Raw genomic sequence first — 18,357 nt, 5'->3', positions numbered from 1 at the left:
AATAGCCATGCTTTATCCTCACAGGGTGAACTTGATGAACTCCCTGTAGGATTAAATAATACTATAGGAGTTTTTATTTAAGATATACACAAAAATCATTGGTTTACTGGTATTATTACTTTTTAGAGACAGAGTCTCAATTTATTGCCCTGAGTAGAGTGCTGTGGAGTCACAGCTCACAGCAACCTCTAACTCCTGGGCTTAGGTGATTCTCCTGCCTCAGCCTCCCAAGTAGCTGGGACTCCTGGCGCCTGCCATAACGGCGGCTATTTTTTGTTGCAGTTTGACCAGGGCCAGGTTTGAACCTTCACCCTCGGTATATGGGGCTGGCACCCTACTCACTGAGCCACAGGCACCGCCCAGTTTACTGGTATTAGAATAAGAATTGCCATCTATCATTTCAGGGTCACTATTTTCTTTGGAAAGAACATGAAGGAAAAAGTGACTTACAAGAGTAAAAAGAAATAATAAGCATTTGTCTTCAATGAAACAGAAGAGCTATATTGGAAATTCCACGTATTTATGACATAAATTATATGAAAATAATAATATTAATGTGTTTTCCATAAAAGGATGCTCACAAGAATAAATGCCAATTTTGAAGCAAGAAACATAGAGAAGGAAAACTGCAGTATTATTTGCATAATGTATAGGCATATACGTTGCTCTTAATTCAGTAAGTATACCTTTGTTAATTAAATCATGATAAAGTGCATACTTTATTGATTAGCATAATAGAGGCTTATAGTTACATAGCTATAGATAGCGTAGCTAAATGAAAAATGTATGTAAATACAATCTTCCTTGAAGGTAGGTGCAAAAACGAGTACTATGCTTGGATTATTTTTCATTCTACAATATTCTTTTTTTTTTTTCTTTTAAATTCCAAGACTGAATGAAATGAGAGCTGATTTAAATGCACGGAGCGCGTTTCCAGCTGCATCTCACCTGCTGCATACTGGGGGAAATGTAAACGACAGAACGAAACCACCCAGTGGGGCTTCTCTGCACACGTCCTGCCCTGTTTCTCCAAGGGAACTAAACCTTCGCACCTGTCCAAACCCGAGGGCTAATAAGAACGCGTAACCGTGTAACCGCCACGCTTGAAACAAAGCGATCTTGGAGCATATTGTTGATGCTCGACTTGGAACCAAGGCTTGCTTGGCTCCACCCTGCTGACAGCCAAGGGGCTTTTTACAGCAAGAGGAAGAGGGGAGGAGGGAATCCCTAGAGTTACTACTTTTTTTACAATTTTATGGGTGCCCTGATGGGCATGATTGACAACTACCTCCTCAGGAAAAAACCTGCAAAGCTCAAGAAGCCGCAATCCTAGCTCTAAAAGGTCAAGTAAGCATTTTCCGTCTCCAAACTCTGAAGTTGTACCCCAGGACAGACGCCACCGACTCCCCAACCTGTGCTAACACCCGGCGCGGCGCTGAGCCCTGAGCCCGGGGCCGCCCTCCGCGCATGCGCCATGGCGGACCCGGCTGGGCTGGAGCCGCGCGGGCCGAGAGCGCGCACAGTACCTGCTTGTCCATGGCGTCCCGCGGGGATCGCGACACGGTAGTGGCGGCTGGGCCGGTGCAGGGACCTCCCCTGTCGCGCCTTGCCCGCGGCTGCTCCCTGGAGTCCTCTTGTGCCGCGGTGGGTCCCGCAGGTTGGGTTGTTTGCAGCTCTGGCTGTTACCATGGCGACGGGCGATGCTCCTCCCGGACCTGGCTCCCGCCCCTCGCCCGGCGGGCGCTCCGGGTTCCGGCGCTCCAGCCACCTGCCGGGCAGCTCGCTCAGAACCCGCTACCGGAGAGGGGACGTCCAGAGCTTTCAGCGGGCCTCGGAGCCCTAGATGCCGTTTGTTGACTGTTTTTCATCAAGTTTCTGTGAGGTCTCAGCTCAGTGTTACTTACAGCATCACTTGTAGCCAAGTCCGTTTATCTGGAATTTGCTTGAATGCGAATTTTTGCCTGTTTGTAGCTTTAAGAGAAAAAAATAACTCAAAATAAACTTTAGAAGGCTTGCAACTCTGATTCACACATCTTCCCATGGTCTTGAATTCCTAGTCTTAGAGGATAAAACTTAGATTCTTCTTCGTCTTCTAACAAAACTGAGATCTTCTACGTTAGGTATCATCACAGCTATTTCTTAAACCTCAATAGAAAATTTTAACCTAAAAGTGATAGAGGTAACTTCCTAAATACTGTATACCCATCAGAATTATAACTGCATTGGTAGGTACGAATTCCTAGTCATATGAATTCCAAGGAATTAGGCCCTAAAGCTGCGGTCCCCACCCAAGGGCCGGGCTGGGGATAGGACAGGTACCGGTCTGTGGCCTGTTAGGAACCAGACGGCAGAGAAGGAGGTGAGCAGGGGGTCTGCAATGGAAGCTTCATACGTCACTGTCTCCCATCCCGCCCCCCTCCCCAGATAGGGTTGTCTAGTTGCAGGAAAACAAGCTCAGTGCTCCTGATTCTGCATTACGGTAAGTTGTATAATTATTTCGTTATAAGCTACAGTGTAACACTAATAAAGTACACAATAAATGAAATGCACTTGAATCATTCGAAAACTAGTCCTCCCAACCCCATCCGCGCCCCATCACCACCCTTCATTCTTGTTGGACAGAGCGGCTTGCTGACTGAGCGGCTCTTCCACCCTTCTCACAGCCATATGCCTAAATTTGACCTTCTGAAGATGGAGTCAGTTCTGTGAGAGGAGGCTTCAGGGAACCGAGGAGCTGGCGGGAAACAGCCTGCGGTGGAGGAGTTGTGATCTGCTTAGATCTTGCCTGCCCTGAGCTTGGCTAGAAGTGATTCCACCATGGAAGGAATTAGACTAACCTGCTTCAGAAAATAATCCAAAGTCTTTCTTTTCCTAAAAACATTTTAGAGTAAACTTCAATCTGAGCTCCACCCCAACTAAACTGGTTTATTCATGCTTGGTGCCTCCATTGCCCAGCACACAGTAGGTGCTCAAAAACCAGCTTTTGAATTTTAAAAAGACTAAATGAATGAGTATATAGCGATCTATCCTTGTCCATCCACACAGCATCATAAGGCATCCGGACAAATTACATACAGTCACACATTTCAAATCTGAGAATAACCCATCTAGATTATGATTTCACCTCATTGAAAAGACTAGCAAATGTGCTCTGTTAACCAGTTTCATGAAAGTATTTCAAATTGTATATAAAACCAGTACATTGTACCCCATAATTGGATTAATGTACACAGCTATGATTTCATTTTAAAAAAAGAAGAATAAAAGAAAAGACTATCATTTTATAGAAGAGAAAACAAAGATGGAGTCTCTGGAGGCCACATAGCTATTTATTGACTGAAGCAGGATTTGAAACAAGTCACCTTTTTGTGCTATGTTTTAAATACATTTCAATCTTTAAAACCATACATTTTCCTCTCTAGGTCCTATTTTCAGGATCATAATGCTTTTCAATGCTCTGTCACTGCCTTGGCATTCTGTGATTCATCATTTTTGCACATGACTACAATCAAATAATAGTAACTTCCTCCCATTTACCAGAAAAGGGAGGGAAAGAGATATTACTAGATAGAATTTTGTCAACTGTTTACCTTCCATAATTTGGAGGGGAAATTTTTGTTGCCTATCATAAACTGTGGGCTGGCAAGCATCAACATAAAATGAAGGAATTATCAGCTCACAAATCAAAATTAAATCATATTACAAAACTTGGCGATGGCAGAATTCCCTGTTGGTTAGGTAACACTCCTGTGTTTCATTCTCATTCTCCTTGGCCTCTATCTCAGAGAGAAGACATTGCAAATATTTTCCAGCCTCCCTTGCAGCTATGGGTGTTTACTAGGACCCCTGGGAGCACTTGTGTTTTTCCGATGAAAGAGACAGACCCAGCTGTCCCTTTCACACTTTTCAGCCATGGAATATGGCCATGATACCTGGAACTGTTGCAGTCAGCCATATTATAACCACTAGGGCAGAGCTATTTAAATGACAGAAATGATAGCTTTGGCACCTTTGTGTCTCTGAACTGTCAATAGACAATGCCTCTCCTTGTTATGTAGAGAAATTAAACCTCTATTTGTTTGAAGCATTGTGGAGTATGTTTTTGTCTAACAGTGGTGAGGGAGGCTGCAGGCACACCTCCTCTCATTCACACAAACTCCCTGGAGGATCTGTGGGGTTGACCATGGACAGCACTCACTTCTCATAGGCATCCTTTTCTACTGGTCATTGTTGTCCATGGGCATCATCCCTAGGTCCCTCCAGCTACTTGGCTACTAACCACCAAGTGCTCCATGAAGGTGCTCCATGGTGTCTAGGCTGCTACTGCCATGCTGCCTTACACCAATGAGTAGTACCAAAAGACACAGCAGTAGACATTTGTCCTCTTTCCCTGAGCACCATCCAAATCCCTTTCCTATATTTGGAGAATTTCCCACCAAGCAGAGTTATCTGTCCCCTAAAAATACCAAAAGCTTTCCCAGGCACCCTTACACCTAGGGCCTCATTATACAATCCAGGCATAACCAATTAAAGGCACTCACCTTGGGCTTGAATCAGGAGCCAGTGACCCAAAAACATAGGACAGCAGAGAGGACCTTCTGGCAGAGGCTGGCAGTAGCAACAATGGCATTACATTTCCAAGGACAATAAAGGCAACAGTAGCCTCCAAAATAGTGTATGCAGGAGCCAGCTGGGTGTAGCGATGGCCCCACTAGGCTGGTTTTGTTACTGGAATTTCACTCTTCAGTAGGTCCTTGGTCTCGGGGATTTGAGGAATGAACCCACGGACCACAGATCAGTGGCAAGATAGGATTTTATCTAGAAATTAGAAAAGAATACAGAAGAAAAAGGCACCAGAGCTTCTGGCAGGGGGAAAGAACTAACTGAGGAGTTTCTATGTGGGCTTTTTATCTATGGGTACTAGGTCTTGAGAATTTACACCTAGCCAGGACTTGACAAATAGAAACACGTTTTCATCGTTAATGAGTGTTATCAACAAAGGAATGAATGCAGTCCCTCCAGATCAGGGCACAAGGTCAGGTGTTCCCTTCATGAAATTGTCTAAGCCTAGGAAAACTGGGGTCCCCTGGCCATCCTTGACTGGGGGAGCCCTGTATCAGTTTCATGGCAGGATGTCTGACCATGCTCCTGGTTGCATCTGATACATCCTCCTGGCCACCTTCTAAGCCTCACTGTTCAGCTCTCTCAGCTTTTCTGAGCTGTCCTTTCCCCAACTAATACATTCTTTGTTTTGTTGATTTTGCTTCAGCCAATGGTGTTCAGTCTCTGTTGTTGCCATTATGATTCCTGTTTGATGCGCCTCATACTCGATACTATCCCATCCTTTAAGTCTGCTTATCAACACTAATGCAAGGCTACTGTGTATATAGGGTACTTCATAAAGGTTTGGTAATATTAATTAGTGGAAGGAATTATGAAAGTAGAAAAGGAGAAATGTAAAGTTGCATAGTAGACATAACCTCAGAATTGGGAGCAAATTTTAAAAAGTTAAACTCTTCAAAGAGAGTTTCTTTGCAGGGAGGAAGAGAATGGTTTGCTAATTCCTAGTCTTGTTTTTCAGTTGCAAATGTATATTATTACTCAGGGTTCTACCAGAGAAATAGAAACTGCAGGATGTATGTATGTATACATATATGTAGGCATGCATACACACACACAGACACACATATACATATATGCAAACTGTGTACACGTATGTTACCTCTATAAGAGATCTATTTCAAGGAATTGGCTTACACAGTTGTGGAGGTTGGCAAGTTTGAAATCTCTAAAGTAGGCTGGAAACTTGAACAGAAGCTGAAGCCACGGCCCACAGGACAAAATTTCTTCTTCATTGGGAAAACCTTGGCTTTGTTCTTAAGGTCTTTTAACAATTACTACCTGCTCACACCAATCAAATACCAAATGAGTATGAGAGAGAGAGATTTTGAAGTGGCATTATTTGCAAAATTTTAGTGATAAAAACAGTACAGTTAAAATGAAAACTTAGATGCCACCACAAATAAAATCTTACGATCTAGAAACCTAAGCACGTGATGTGATGAATCCTTTTTTATCTGAGAAAACATTTAAAAAGTGCCACAGAAGGGGCAGCGCCTGTGGCTCAAAGGAGTAGGGTGCTGTCCCCATATGCTGGAGGTGGCGGGTTCAAACCCAGCCCAGGCCAAAAACTGCAAAAAAAAAAAAGTGCCACAGAAGAATTACAAAAAAGGAACCTACCAAAATGAAAACTGAAAAAGCTGGCTCGGTGCCTATAGCTCAACTGGCTAAGGCGCCAGCCACGTACACCTAAGGTGGCGGGTTCGAATCCCCAGCCTGGACCAGCCAAACAACGATGACGGCTGCTACCAAAAAATAGCCGGGCGTTGTGGCAGGCGCCTGTGGTCCCAGCTACTTGGGAGGCTGAGGCAGGAGACTCGCTTGAGCCCAGGAGTTGGAGGTTGCTGTGAGCTGTAATGCCACGACACTCTACCCAGGGGGACAGCTTGAGGCTCTGTCTCAAAAAAAAAAAAAAAAAGAAAACTGAAAAAGCTTTTCTCCTGTACTTTCTATCTGTAGAATCATGGTTTACCAAAATATTTCTATCTAAAATAGAGAAAGTATTAGCAACAAAACGTACTGAGGTGTCCAAACCTCAATATCCCATAGTAAAATGGGGGTGTGATTACAGTATTAAATAGTACCATGAAATACACAGCGTGTCCACAAATTTCATGTGCAATTTTACCTTGCACACTAATTGCACATGAACTTTATGGACACCCTGTATACAGTAAAATTACGTTTATTTTTTTGTCAAGATGCAATGTTCTAATAAAAAATAATGAAGTTTCATAAAAACAGATTTACTATTTTATCGAAACAGTATTTTCTACCTACATTTGAATATAGCCAATTTATTACTTAAATGGTCGAAACAATTAATAATGAAAAATAAAGTTGGTATAAATGCATGAAGAATTCCCTATACTATAAATTGCCTTTACAGGGTCTATTTTAGTTTCTGTCTTCAAGGTATGGCTTCAGATTACCAAAAACAAATGAAACCGTCTAGCCAAGAATGGCTGCTTCCTGGCACTTGAATGACCTAATAATTTTTAATATTGAAATGTTAAAGCAAGTTCTCAGCCATATTGAAAAGAGCATGTGTCAAAGTTTTATTCCAAATTCTTCATAAGAGAAGCAGCAGCCAACTTAAAGATGTTCCTTCTGTTAGGGGGATTTATGAAAAAAAGGAAGCGACTGTTAAGAAAAATTTCCCAAACTTGGAAATAAGAAATAAGCAAGCTCGTGTGACTTTTCCGTCTTGGAGGGGAGCATTAATAACTGGCTCACTTAATTCATTCAAGGATTATTTAATGCATTAGGGAAATGCACCTTTGTTCGAATGTTGATGATTAGGGTACAGACTCTGGGAAGTTACAGATGAACTCATAGATTTCTGTTCAGTAAAAAATGAAAACGGGCTCAGTGCCTGTAGCTCAGTGGCTAGGGCACCAGTCACATACACCAGAGCTGGCAGGTTTGAACCCAGCCCAAGCCTGCCAAACAACAATATCTACAACGACAACAAAAATAGCTGGGCATTGTGGCACCTGTAGTCCCAGCTACATGGGAGGCTGAGGCAAGAGAATCACTTGAGCCCAAGAATTTGAAGTTGCTGTGAGCTATGACGCTCCAGTACTCTACCGAGGGCCACATAGTGAGACTCTATCTCAAAAAAAAAGAAAAAAATGAAAACGATTTCTGTCTGAGAGAAAAGATGATCACAAAAGTTACCATTTTATTGTCGTAAAGGACTTTAACCACTCTGAGATCTAACTTTGCATTATTTCATTAATAATAAATAATTCAGAATTTCCTATAGCCTTAAACCAGATGGATCTGTAATTAATGAGTTAAAAAAATCTTTGACACAAGCTGTTGCACATTTATATAGGAATCACAGTTTTAAATTTTTTTAATACTTTGACGTGATATAGGATAAAATGTGCCTGGCTCCATCAGACCGCTCAAAGGGCATGTGGTCCCTGTGGTGGGCGGTGAGCTCCTATCTTTTCCAGAGAATTTCTTAACCTCCTTCAAGTGTATCAGAAAATCGCTCAGACATGCTAATTACTTTGCAAAAAGAGTTATAAATTATGGCTGCAAAAAATTCTTGTACCAGACCTTGTTTGGGACAGTTTTCTTTCTCAGTTGCCATTTTGAATTTGGAAAACATTATGTGTGCTGTCTACCATCAATTGACAGAAATAACCATAGAATTACACTCTAGCGCAGGATTTTACTGGGGAAGGAATATCAGGAAGAAAATATGCCAGAGAATTCCTAAAATTGGGCACCTAAAGAATGTCTCCTGCCAGTAAAGAGGAGACATTATCACAAGCCCCTACTGCTTTGTGGTCTATATTCTTCCTTCTGAAAACGCAAGCCAGAAAGGGAAAGTGAATTTCCAAATGCCTCGTCTTTGTGAAGCTACTTTGATGGAAAGTAACAGAAACCCATTCAAACCAGTTTGAGGGAAGAGGACCAGGTACAGGGGGATGCAGTGGTCTAGCAAGGAAGCCTCCGGCCAGCCCTTCCCGGCCTCCTCCCCACTCCCGCCCCCCGCCACCTGCTCCTAACCTCCCCCCTTCCCATAACTCTCTCTGCAGGCCTTAGCTGCTCCATGTTCACTGCTGAAGGTTGCTAACCCATGACATCCAATTTTACAAATCTTTCATTTAAACACACAGAAGGGATTTACTGACAAGTGTGTCTTAACTCCAATTCCTGGAGAAAGAATCTTCGATCCAGCATTCACCCTAGTCTGATCAGCTCTGACCAGTGAAGCCAGCAAGACCAGCAGCCCCACCTCTGCAGGAGGGAAGAAGCTCTCAGGGAAGAAAGGGCATAGAGTCGGCAGACACCAATAAGGTGAGGCCTTGATCCCTTGTGCTGCTGTAACAAGACAGGGTGGCTCATTCTAGGCTAGAAGTCCAAGGTCAGGGTGTTCAGTTTCTTCTGGGGGCTTTCTTCCTGGCTTACAGACAGCCACCTCCTCACCATGTATTCACATGGCCTTACTCAGTGCAGGCGCCCTTAAAGCAGTGGTTCTCAACCTTCCTGATGCTGCGACCTTTTAATACAGTTCCTCATGTTGTGGTGACCCCCAACCATAAAATTATTTTCATTGCTACTTCATAACTGTAATTTTGCTACTGTTATGAATCATAATGTAAATATCTCATATTCAGGACACCCCCCAAAGGGGTTGCGACTCACAGGTTGAGAACCCCTGGTTTACAGGGACCTCTCTCTCTCTCTCCCTGTCTGCCTGTCATCCTCTCTTACAAGGCCACCATCCCTATGAAATGAGAGACCCACTCTTAGGACCTCATTTAACCTTAATTACCTCCTAGAAGCCCTTTCTCTAAACGTGGTCACCTTGGATGTTAGGGCTTCAATAGATAAATTTGCAAGGGGACTATGGGGGACACAATTCCGTCCCTAGCAGGTGTCTATGCCAAGCTAAAAGGGATCATCACTTCAAGGATGCAGAAACTTTCTTCCCCTTCTTTCAACCTCTACTTCATGCCATAATTTTTCATTCATTTCTTCCTTCATTCATCAATTGAACAGTGCCAGATACTACACTGGGGGAAAAGCTGAATGAGACACTCCCTGCTCTGATGGGTCTCCCTGGCTAGAGGGACGGCAGCTCTATAAATATCATAGAAGCAGTGCAGTGCTGTCTGCATTTAGAGAAGGTCTGGGCAAAGTCCTCTGAGTGCACAGAAAAGGAGGGCACTGAATGTGCCAGGGACGCAAGGGAGACCTGGCCTGGGCAGCCCTTCCGTGGGCCCAGCCCTGCGTGAGATCTGCCGCTCACCCTACATTTGTTTGGTTTCTTTAATACTTGTCTGTTGTCATTAGATTTTTTTTCCCAGATAAATCACGAAACCCCTCTTTCCAAGTATGTTAAGACAGGAGTGTTTTCCATTTGCAATCCCTGTTCCCTGCAGCCTTTATTGTCATGTAGAACATTTGTAAAGTCCACCAAATTCCTCAAACAGGTCAAGAAATTTTCTCTCCAAGGAATATTTTTGGTCTCCTTAATGACCAAACACACTAAATCTTCTGATTTCTCCCAAATTGGTTCCTTAGCAGGTCCATCAGCTCTGGGTGTGGCTGCCCCAGCCTGATAGACGATCAAGCTGCCATCACCTCCTTTATCCACACTATTCTTTGATTAAGATAATCAAAGTCAGTCTGGATAGAAATATGTCATAAATGTTCGTGGTCCCTCATCACCAGAGAAATGCAAATCAAAACCTTTCTGAGATATCACCTATCTCCAGTGAGAATGGCCCGTATCACAAATCTGCAGATGCTGACGGCATAGATGTGGAGAGAAGGGAACCCTGCCGGTGAGATTGCAAACAACCTCTATGGAAAGAAGTATGGAGAATTCTCAAAGAACTCAAATTAGACCTCTAATTTGATCCTGAAATCCCATTACTAGGTATCCACCCAGAAGAAAGAAAATAATTTTACCACAAGGACATTTGCACTAGAAAATTTACTATAGCTCAATTCAGAATTGTTAAGATGTGGAACCAACCCAAGGGTCCATCAACCCATGAATATATTAGCTAACTGTGGTGTATGTATACCAGGGGATACTACTCAGCCCTAGGAAAAGATGGAGACTTTACATCTGTTAGGTTTACCTGGATGGAGTTGGAACACATTCTTCTCAGTAAAGTATCACAAGAATGAAAAAAAGCATCCAATGTAGTCAATACTAATATGAAACCAATATATAAACAACTACACGCCCACACAAAAGAAAAAAACCCTGTAAGTATAGTCTATCAAGGGGGAGGGAAGAAGACCAAGGGGGAGGTGGAAGGGGCAGGAGGGAGAGGACAAGGGGAGGAGGGAGGGCAATTGGTGAGATCTCACCTAATGTGCACAATGTGAGGGCGTTGGTGAGGGGCTCAACTACAACTTGAACTTTACTTAGAAACAAAAACAATGTAACCTAAACATTTAGACCCTTATATTAATCTGAAATTTTTAAAAAAGGAAATAAGAAAATGTTTTAAGCCATTTAATTACAAAGTTAGATTTTAAGAGACTTAAGCAGCATATAAACACTTAAACAAAATTACTAAGTTATTAAATACTTTAGTCTAGTTTTTACAACTTAAATCTCATCTTAGGCTGCTTGTCACCCGTACTATTGATAACCACTTAGGTTTTGCTCACTGGGCAAGAATAGAGTGACAAACCCTTAGGGAAACCCTTTCCTTCAGGGGTGTCCTCGTGTTTGGGGGTGAACATGAGGACAGAGCACTTCAAAACTGATACACAAAATGCCACTATCTACACTCTACAAAACTGACCATTTGTGATAACACAAATAAAAACTGGGCTCCGTGTATCTTTGTGTTCTTTGTAAGTAAGGAACCTGCTAAGTAAAGGAATGGTATATACAAAATTCATCTGAAGAGAAAAAAATTGAGCCTGTTAAATCCTCCTGTAAGTAATTACGTTTTTCAGATATTTGTAGGCACTCCAGAGAACTATGGGTTCATAAATCATTGATAAGTTAACTGGGAAGCGTTCTTAGGTATCCATCAATCTAATTCCCTGAGGACTCCTGCTAAGCAATGCCATCCTATCCTGGGCCTAATTGCTGTGTATATTTAAAAGTAATAAACACTGTACTTTTTTTTTTTAACATGCTGAATATCACTCATTTGTCTGAATTACTGAGAATACAGACATGTGTGTGCGTGCACATGTGCCTAAATACTTAAAAATCCCTCTCAGTTTTTCTTCTCTGAATTGTCTTTCCTTCCCCCCAGCAATATGAGGGCAGTAAGGGTGGAGGGGCGCCCCCTCCCACAGCTGACCAGGCCAGGTAGCTTCTAGCTCACCTTGAAGACAGTTTTGAGAAAATTAAACTCAAGCAGGCAAGACCTAGACCTGGTACGTTCTTCCAGGAGGTCTAATCACGCAGATTCCATTCTCAGTTTATGCTGCTTGTAAAGGGGAAGCAGGTCAGGCAAACCCTGAGTAATACATTCAACTCCACACACATTATCCTAACCACGTTAGGGTGGTTTCCTTTTGTATTATTAATTTTTTTTTTTGGCAGTTTTTGGCCAGGACTGGGTTTGAACCCACCACCTCCAGCATATGGGGCCAGCACCCTACTCCTTTGAGCCACAGGTGCCTCCCTGTATTATTTTTATTCCTTGGTATCATAAGTAAAGATAGCCCCCTTTAAACTTTCTCAAAACTGCCATTTTGGGCAAAGCCAATGTTTAGGGAAATTCATTGCTAGCAACCAAGCATGCCATGCTCTTTTTATTCTTCACTCCCCCCAAATGTTCATTGATTCTCCTCTAAATCATTACAAAAGTGGATGTGCATATTTTACAGCATGAATAATCAATACCGTAAGTCAAACGCCCAACAAGTTTACACACCTGCTTAGAGTAAGATAGTGGACTCCCCATTCTCAGATTCACTACAGAAACACAGTAATTATAGCCTCCTCCAAAACGACTTTCCATCAGATGGATTTATAAAGAATTTTTAGTTCTAAGAAACGTGACTCTATGTCCACCACTAATAATTTCACTAATAGCAAGTGTCACTTTTCCCTTCAAATGTAGCAATGGACACTTTCCACATCCCAGGGCCGCGAGGTCCCAGAGTGCACAAGGAGGTACGGGGTTCTCACTTTCCCACAGCCTGGTTTCGATTTGCTTAGCGCCTCCTGCCACAACAGGGAAGGTAAGGAAGAGGGTTAATCTTCAAGCTACTCTGGGTGTGCATATTTTAACAAGATGTAATTTAAAACCCGGAGAAGCACAGATGGTTGATCAAGTGTGAGAACTGTGAAGATCGTGTCTGAATGCCGAGCCCAATTACAAACATCAAATACCACTCGGATTAGCATTCACTAGATTGCTGCTCTGGTAATTCTGCAACGGGAAGTTAATGGCAAAGGACATTACAGTTCAACAATACATCAACCAATTTTGTGAGAGACTCGTCCTACTTTCCTTCCTCCTTTGGGCAGAGTGTAATAAGAGTAGAGAGCATGAAAATTTCAGTAGGATCTCCCCACTCATTCTGGGGAATCTTTCCCAGATCCTTCCAGATTCCAGTCTGGGAGCCTGGCAATTAGAAAACTATGAAAGAAGCGAAGAGGGGGACGGGAGAGGAAGAGAAATCGGTTAATGGGTACAAAAATAATTAGATAAAAGGAGTAAGTTCTAGCATTTAATAATATGGTGTGGAAATTTTAGTTAACGATTTATTTTATTTATATATTTCAACATACCTAGAAGAGAAGGATTTTAATATTTCCAACATTAAGAAAAAGGAAATGCTTGAGATGACGGATAGCTCAATTACCCTGATTTGATCACTGTACCTTGTATACATGTATCAAAACATCACAATGAACAACTATGATATATTAATATAAATAAAATAAATAAACGCAAAAAAAAGAGAGAAGGGAGATCTATGAAAGCCATGGCCAGCCCCTTGCCTCTGTTAGCTTCTCCAGTTACCATCTGTTCTCTCTGGACATCCCACCTCCTTTCTGTGTCCAGCCTGTTACACTCCCGGCTGGTGGGTGCAGCCTGCCTGCAGCTTCCGCCCTTGTCTAGACCTTGAAGTCGCCAGAAGGAGAACCACAAGCTCTTAGTTTTGGCACTGCTTGGCCACGGCTTTCTTATTCTAGGTACTGGGATTTTTCTCTCTTTCACTGTGTGCCTTGAGTTTGTTTGTTTGTTTGTTTTTTAGTTCACATTAATATGAGAGTATATACGATGAGATTCCATAGGGTCTTGTTTTGTGCAGTCCCTGCCCTGGCTAGGGTAGGAAGCCCTCTGGCTCCCTCACCTCAGGTATTTCAGCATCTGAGCCATTAAAAGTGTCTGCACAAAAGAACCTTGGAACTACATACTGTCTTGTATGTGTGTGCGTGTTTGTGAGTTTCTAAACATGAGTCAAAACGTTCTCTCAACATTCTTTCTTCTGTTTCCTGGTTCCTAAGAGATGCCGTTCAAAAGCAGACATTTATTCTCTCTTAACTTCTGAATAGAATAACATTCTCCCCGCACATTGTCTCCTGAAATGTTTGAAAGCTGAAAATGTTGACTGTGGCATCCCTGGCTACCCTTTGACATAGTTTGGCATGTTCAACATTTTCAGCTTTGAAACATTTCAGGAGGCAATGTGCTGGGGTCTTCAGTCTCCATTCCTGGCAAAGGAAAGCACCCCCAGAAAAAGAGGAAAACTAAAAAGTAAGCTGAGTGAGTCAGAACAAAGAAAAGTCAGCTAGTTTACATTTAAGCTAGCCATTGCTAGCAAGCTTCCTGCCTTTTCTGAAATTCTAGCCTGTTGGGGATACAGGTTACAAACACCCTGCTGGGTCTGTGAGCACTCTGTAGAGAATCATGGTCACAGAAGAGGCTATGACAAGTCCCAGGAAAAGATACAGCTTCTAGGGCGTTTCCTGCTCATTAAACAGGAAAGCAGATACCCATTGTGGAGATTTGCATTTGCCCAGGGCAGATACCACGTAGCTCCAGCTCTGAGATATGGGCAGAAGAGCTTATATCCCTTAGAGCAGAGGAAAATCGTCTGTGGTGGTGATGGGAGGAAAATGCCTCCTTCCCACGGATCCCTCAGAGGAGATTAACACTTGTTTTACTCCACAGAGAACTAGTGGAGCTTAACACCTTCCTAGAAGTCTGTGTGTGTGACCTCATGCAGGAGGCTCTCCCAATACAAGGCTCAGATTTCAGATTACTGGAGGTCGCACTTCAAGTTCATAATAATAACAATAGAAGCTGATATCATCAATCGGAGAAACTGCTGAGGTCTTTGTTCCCTCCCTCTTCTTACCCTCTGGGCAAATAGACTCCAATAAAAGCAGAGTGGACAATGGGCAATGGATCCCTGGCTCCCACTTTTAATTGTACTCTTATGCCTCTCATCTTTCTTTTTTTTTTGTTAGACAGAGCCTCAAGCTGTCCCCCTGGGTAGAGTGCTGTGGCATTACAGCTCACAGCAACCTCCAACTCCTGGGCTCAAGCGAGTCTCCTGCCTCCGCCTCCCAAGTAGCTGGGACCACAGGCGCCCGCCACAACGCCTGGCTATTTTTTGGTTGCAGCCATCATTGTTGTTTGGCGGGTCCGGGCTGGGGATTCGAACCCGCCACCTTAGGTGTACGTGGCTGGCGCCTTAGCCGGTTGAGCTATAGGCGCCGAGCCTCGTCTTTCTTTACCATCGCTTCTAACTCTATATTTCTTCAGTGGATCACCACCAGTTTCCAGAGGTCTCAGCAGACACTGCTCTTGGGGCGGGACCCCAACACAATGGACGCAAGGCAAGTAAGACAAATATGACCCCAATCTTCAAACACTCAACAGTCAACCAATAATATGATATAGTGAAACTCTGAAATAACAGAGGCACATAGGTGTGAGATACAGGGACCAGAGAATAGCATTGGCAATTGGTAATAGTTAAGAATGCCTCTATGTAACTGCAGGTAAAGACATTTGGATGTGTGTGTCTGTGGGTGGGTGGGGTTTGTATTAGTTTACACAGGTGCGAGTACACTGTGTATAGCTGACTCTATGAGTCTGATGGTCTCTAACTCAACTTTGTCCCAAAGTGACCTTAAATCATATGGAGGCAGGAGGATCACTTGAGCTCAGGAGTTTGTGACCTGCGTGAGCAACAGAAGACCCTGTCTCTACTAAAAATAGACAAATTAGCCTTCCATGGTGATACATGCCTGTAGTCCCAGCTACTTGGGAAACTAGGGCAGAAGGATAGGAGTCGGAGGTTGCAGTGAGCTATAATCGCAACACTGCACTCTAGACCAGGTGAGAGAGACCCAGTCTTAAAAAAAAAAAAAAAATCATACGGCATCAGGTAATTAGGGAATGAATGAACATATAAGCAAGGGAACCAAAATTTCTTTTTTGCAAGGTCATGAGATGCTCTCCTCCCTTGTAAGTTCATTTACCTCAGTAACATGTCACTCTGAGTTCTCTTCCCATGACCGGGGCATGTGGATTTGGGTTCCCAGTGTCATCTGTAGTCCTTTGAAAAGAAGGAAGAAGAAAGAAAGTAAACACTACTTTGGAAGCAAAATAAGGGTAATAGTTTCATTTCCTGTGTCTCCAGGTCCTGTCCATTTCTCTGGGCCCATGTGCCCGACATCCTTCCATCACCCCTGAGTTCCTGCACACCCCAAAGGGTAAAGATACAGACTAGGAGGAAATGAACTTAGAGTTAGTAATTTCTGCCTTCCCCACCAGGAGCAGTGTGACAGTGAGATGCCGATGTCTGTTCTGGTCCCACTGAACGTCCTCTTGCCCTGATGCGTCCTGTTCTCCTGGATGTATCTGGGCATCCCAGGGGCTCTTGCTCCGTCTTCTCCCCTTCCCATGTGTCTTTCTTGTTGCACAGCCCTAACATGTGCAGGAATTTCTCTTCCTCTGCTTTCACCGTATTTGTAATGAGTTCCTTGGTTGTAGGAGTTGAAGCAGAATGTCTAAAGCAATATGGACCCTCCCAAAAAATCTACCATTACTTATTGCCCCCAGTATGGCTTCTGTTTCTCTGTGGGCACTGCCTGCTACTGGGCCTCAGAGGGGCCCCGTCTTCTGGGGTCCTTTTAGGTCCTGCATTCTACCCCCATGCTGAAGCCCGTAGTATGTATTGCTCTATCCAAGGCAGAAGAATGATTTAGCTCAATTTCCCCCCGAAACAGAGACTGGAGTCTCACTGTAGACAGTGCTGAAAACAACGTTAGCACGGGGGTTGACCCTGGATGGCAATTGCATGAGGTGCTCTCTGGCATAGAGGGGACCAGTGGGGTGCTATGTAAGTCTCTTGTTGTCCTTCTGCCCTCTGTTTCTCCCTGATGCAACTCTGGGCTCTTGGTTCTCTCTCTCTCTTTTTTTAAAAACAGAGTCTCACTTCCTCACCCCCGGTAGAGTGCCATCGTGCTGCAGCTCACACAGCAACCTCAAACTCTTGGGCTCAAGCAAGTCTCTTGCCTCAGCCTACCAAGTAGCTGGGTCTACAGGCACCAGCCACAATGCCCGGCTATTTTTAGAGACGAGGTCTTGTTCTGGCTCAGGCTGGTCTGAGGCAATCCACCCACCTCGGCCTCCCAGAGTGCTAGGATCACAGGCATGAGCCACGGTGCCCAGCCCTCTTGGTTCTCTAGATCTACCACATTTGACCTGGGCTCCCCAGGAGATGAGGTTCTAAGTAGGGAAATTCACATCCTGACAGCTCAGATTTCTCTCTCCCATCATGTTTCTGAAACAGAGGGCTGGACACAATCCGATTAGTCAGAGGAAGGGGAGGGAAGCTGTGAGCCCTGGGAAGTAACAGGGCAATGATACCTAACACCCCCAAAGCAGAGATAAAGTGAGAAGTTGGGGCCAAGACAATGTATTTTTCTCTGTAACTCCCTAAGTGCTGATGGCCACTAATTTTAACTGAGCTGAGTGGTTCCACTCCAAATTCAAGTTCTCCATCTCGCAGCTGGGTTCTGAATGCTTCTAGACAATCATTTTCCTAATCGCTCCATGATTGCCTTTCCATCCTCTCTGCAGCTGTCACAAACCTTCCCCGCTTCCCTCAGCTCCCATCCCCACCCGACCCTGCTCTCTTCTCTCTGGGGACTTCACCTTCCTGAGAAGGAGACACTCCAGGCTGCAGCTTTCACCACCAGCCCTTCCTTCCACTCCAACGCCCTGCCTTGGAGTCACCTTTCTCTTTCTGGCCTCCCTTAGGGGAAGAGAAGGGGATCCTAAATATCACTAAGGATCAGCCCTCCTCCCCTTATAGGATAAATAAGTAGATGCAAAGACAGAGATTCAAATCCTGGCACCACCACCACCAGCAGCTTGGCAGTTGCAGGCAAGAAACAACTTCTGAGTGTCATCATTGATAAAAGGGCAGCAATAAGAATCAGGATTTTATTCATTTGTCTGAGTAAAAACTTTAACAAAGCACCTGGAACAATCTAAACCCTAGGTAAGTGTTTGCTATTTTTGGCACTTATTGATGTTAACATAGATTATAGTATGTAGATTATTAATGTGTACTTATTGCTAATGTGTGTCATTCTCAATAATAGTTCATTATTGTTTGTAAATCTTCAAAAGGGAAATGTCAGATAGCTGCTGTTAAAATCCTGTTGTCCAGGAGCACGTCCCCAGCACGGTGCACACCTGCCACACACCAGCCCGGCATCGACACCTTCCTCCGCTCCTGCTCTCCCTCACC

The 18,357-nt window shown here is 43.7% G+C and overlaps 1 protein-coding gene across 1 annotated transcript in view; it reads right to left on the bottom strand.

Moving 5' to 3' along the window:
- The window catches only part of DNAH5 (dynein axonemal heavy chain 5), a 291,972-nt gene extending 290,434 nt beyond the window's left edge, over window positions 1–1,538 (bottom strand). The window contains 1 exon segment of the mRNA XM_023513078.1: window positions 1,413–1,538. Within this exon segment, the coding sequence (XP_023368846.1) occupies window positions 1,413–1,538 (126 nt within the window).
- Between the last annotated feature and the right edge of the window lie 16,819 nt (window positions 1,539–18,357).

This window comes from Otolemur garnettii, unplaced genomic scaffold, assembly GCF_000181295.1.
Source record: "Otolemur garnettii isolate 467f Iridium unplaced genomic scaffold, OtoGar3 scaffold00033, whole genome shotgun sequence".
NCBI classification, from domain to species: domain Eukaryota; kingdom Metazoa; phylum Chordata; class Mammalia; order Primates; family Galagidae; genus Otolemur; species Otolemur garnettii.
This window is presented reverse-complemented; position numbering and strand designations above follow the sequence as displayed.